General features: G+C 46.4%; 1 protein-coding gene across 5 annotated transcripts in view; it reads left to right on the top strand.

Moving 5' to 3' along the window:
- Nucleotides 1-2,500, top strand: part of LOC113810645 (uncharacterized) — a 38,076-nt gene that overhangs the window by 26,847 nt on the left and 8,729 nt on the right. For 3 of the 5 annotated variants that reach the window (XM_027362277.2, XM_027362278.2, XM_027362279.2), the window contains exon 2: nucleotides 2,197-2,283. The exons of the other annotated variants lie outside the window; for them this stretch is intronic. In XM_027362277.2, the coding sequence (XP_027218078.1) occupies nucleotides 2,197-2,283 (87 nt within the window). The remainder of the gene's footprint in view (nucleotides 1-2,196; nucleotides 2,284-2,500) is intronic. 5 annotated transcript variants of the gene reach the window in all.

Raw genomic sequence — 2,500 nt, 5'->3', positions numbered from 1 at the left:
GTCTCGGGAGGTGATGAAAGCGTTAGAATGAACGAAAAACGGCGAGGAAGAAAGAAAACGCTCCAAGTACCAAACAGGTTACGAAGAAACCGAGCACCACGGAAGTGTTACAATACAGTATCATTAAAAAAGGGAGTCACGATTTTTTAACAATGAATTCTGATGAGTAATAACGAATATAATCAAGTCAACATATGTACGTCTTTATAACATGGCAAGAGATATTTCGCAATACAAGAGGCACCGCTATCGTGCCCCACTGTCACATCTCTACTTAAAGGATGCCTTAATCGTGCCACAGGGCAATCCCCTCGCAATGAACGGCATTGCTGTGTCATTAATTCATAAAGATTGCTGTAGTGTTGAGCAGTGTCACGGGGTGTATAGGCCACTACGTAATGCTCTCTGCGTCGTTATGAATGCGAACATGCACGGCGCTCGGTCAGCCACGCATGCTGTTTATTTAATAGCTCTCATCGTGCCGCGAGGAATGTACTCCGTGTTACAAAGGATGATCTTCTAAAGCTATCTTATTTAGGAGGAATTAAAACAATCACGTGAATCATCAGTGAGGGAGCGCCCAGGCAACAGGGAGTGTCTCACGCATCCATCCTGTGTCATGCGAGGGCCATGTGCTCTCTGTCTCCGCCTTATGAGTGCCACATGCTGTACGGATGAATGTGTTTGAACCACTCCCCTACTGAGTGTGCGATGCCGCCATGTGAATGTGTAGCCCTTCTGAGAACAGGCACAGATACACAGAGGATCTGACGCATTCACGGTCACACACTCACACACGCACGCACACACACGCGCGCGCGCACACACACGCGCGCGCGCACACACACACACACACACACACACACACACACACACACACACACACACACACACACACACACACACACACACACACACACACACACACACACACAACCACACACACAACCACACACACACGACTACACACACACAACCACTCTCTCTCTCTCTCTCTCTCCCTCTCAGTCACACATTTACACACACACACACACTCATACAAACACACACACACACACACACACACACACACACACACACACACACACACACACACACACACACACACACACACACACACACACACATACACACACACACACAACCACACACACACACGACTACACACACACAACCACTCTCTCTCTCTCTCTCCCTCTCCCTCTCCCTCTCAGTCACATATTTACACACACACACACACACACACTCATACATACACACACACACACACACACACACACACACACACACACACACACACACACACACACACACACACACGCACCCATACATACTAAGAGACTGTTCAGGTATCGGTTAGATTCTACTCAGATCTGGTTTTACGCCGCGAGTTCTCAAAGGATAACCGTCGCTTCGAATATATTCTTGGATATTATTGCACAAAAAAAATAAATGTAATAAGAGCCCGAGGTCGTCCGGAGACATGACTGTAAACACTTGTCAGAAAATTCCTTAATGCTTCGCCAATATGACAGACGAAGAACGGAACACCAAAACCACCTGAATGAAATCCTCTTTTCCCCGGGCCGCATGTCCCTCCAGAGCCAGCTGCATATTTTTGTAACCGGATTAAAGTCAGGGATGTGGCGACTACACAACACGACGGCGGCGCCGACGACGACAACAGTAAAATCAACAAAAACACGGATATATGCGCGCACAGAATGGAAAGAAGAAAAATAGAATGATAACCAACGAAAACTGAGAAAAATAGAGGGAGACAGAAATGACCACACGTGGCATGTGGTGAAAGACGATACTCGATGGCGCGTCTTATTTCAGTCTTGTGTACCTCGCCTAGCCCTTCCACGCTCACATACACACATGCCCAGCTACTGTTATTCGACTGTTGTCAACAAGTGACTGGAAGTTTTCTCTGAGGACAACACCATCGTTAAAGAATAACTGTGTGTGTGCGTGTGTGTTTGTGCTTCCGCGCCCGTGTGTGTGTGCGTGTGTGTTTGCGTGCGTGCGTGTGCGCGTATGTTAGTTTCTGCGTGTGTTTGTGTCTGTGTCAGTGTGTATTTGTGTGGATACATGTACGTAGGATGTGTTTGTATATATGTACATATTGTTTGGTTGTGTGTTGAAACTAACGCATATATTTCTCAAATTATCATAAGCTCTGTTCCTCAGCTACCCTCCCAAGCCATCAGCGCCTGCGATGTTTATTTACCACACGCAAGGACACGGCTTCTCCGGTGCAAGCCCCTGTGCCAAAAGGTGCGGAAATCGACAGTGCTTTCGGCTTATGAGATGCCATTATGCCCGCCTTTAGGGAAACAGTAATCGAGGCTGAAATGATGCGAATGATGATAATGATGGATAAAGTATTCAAGAGCAGGCTTGAGGATGATAAAGTCGATATCGACAATTAACCATTATATAAAACGCAATGCTTGTGGTATCTTTAATTGATCGAAAGTATGATATTAACTAA

Source organism: Penaeus vannamei, chromosome 7 (assembly GCF_042767895.1).
Source record: "Penaeus vannamei isolate JL-2024 chromosome 7, ASM4276789v1, whole genome shotgun sequence".
NCBI lineage: Eukaryota > Metazoa > Arthropoda > Malacostraca > Decapoda > Penaeidae > Penaeus > Penaeus vannamei.
Note: the sequence above shows the minus strand (reverse complement) of the source record. Positions and strands in the feature narration are given on the sequence as shown.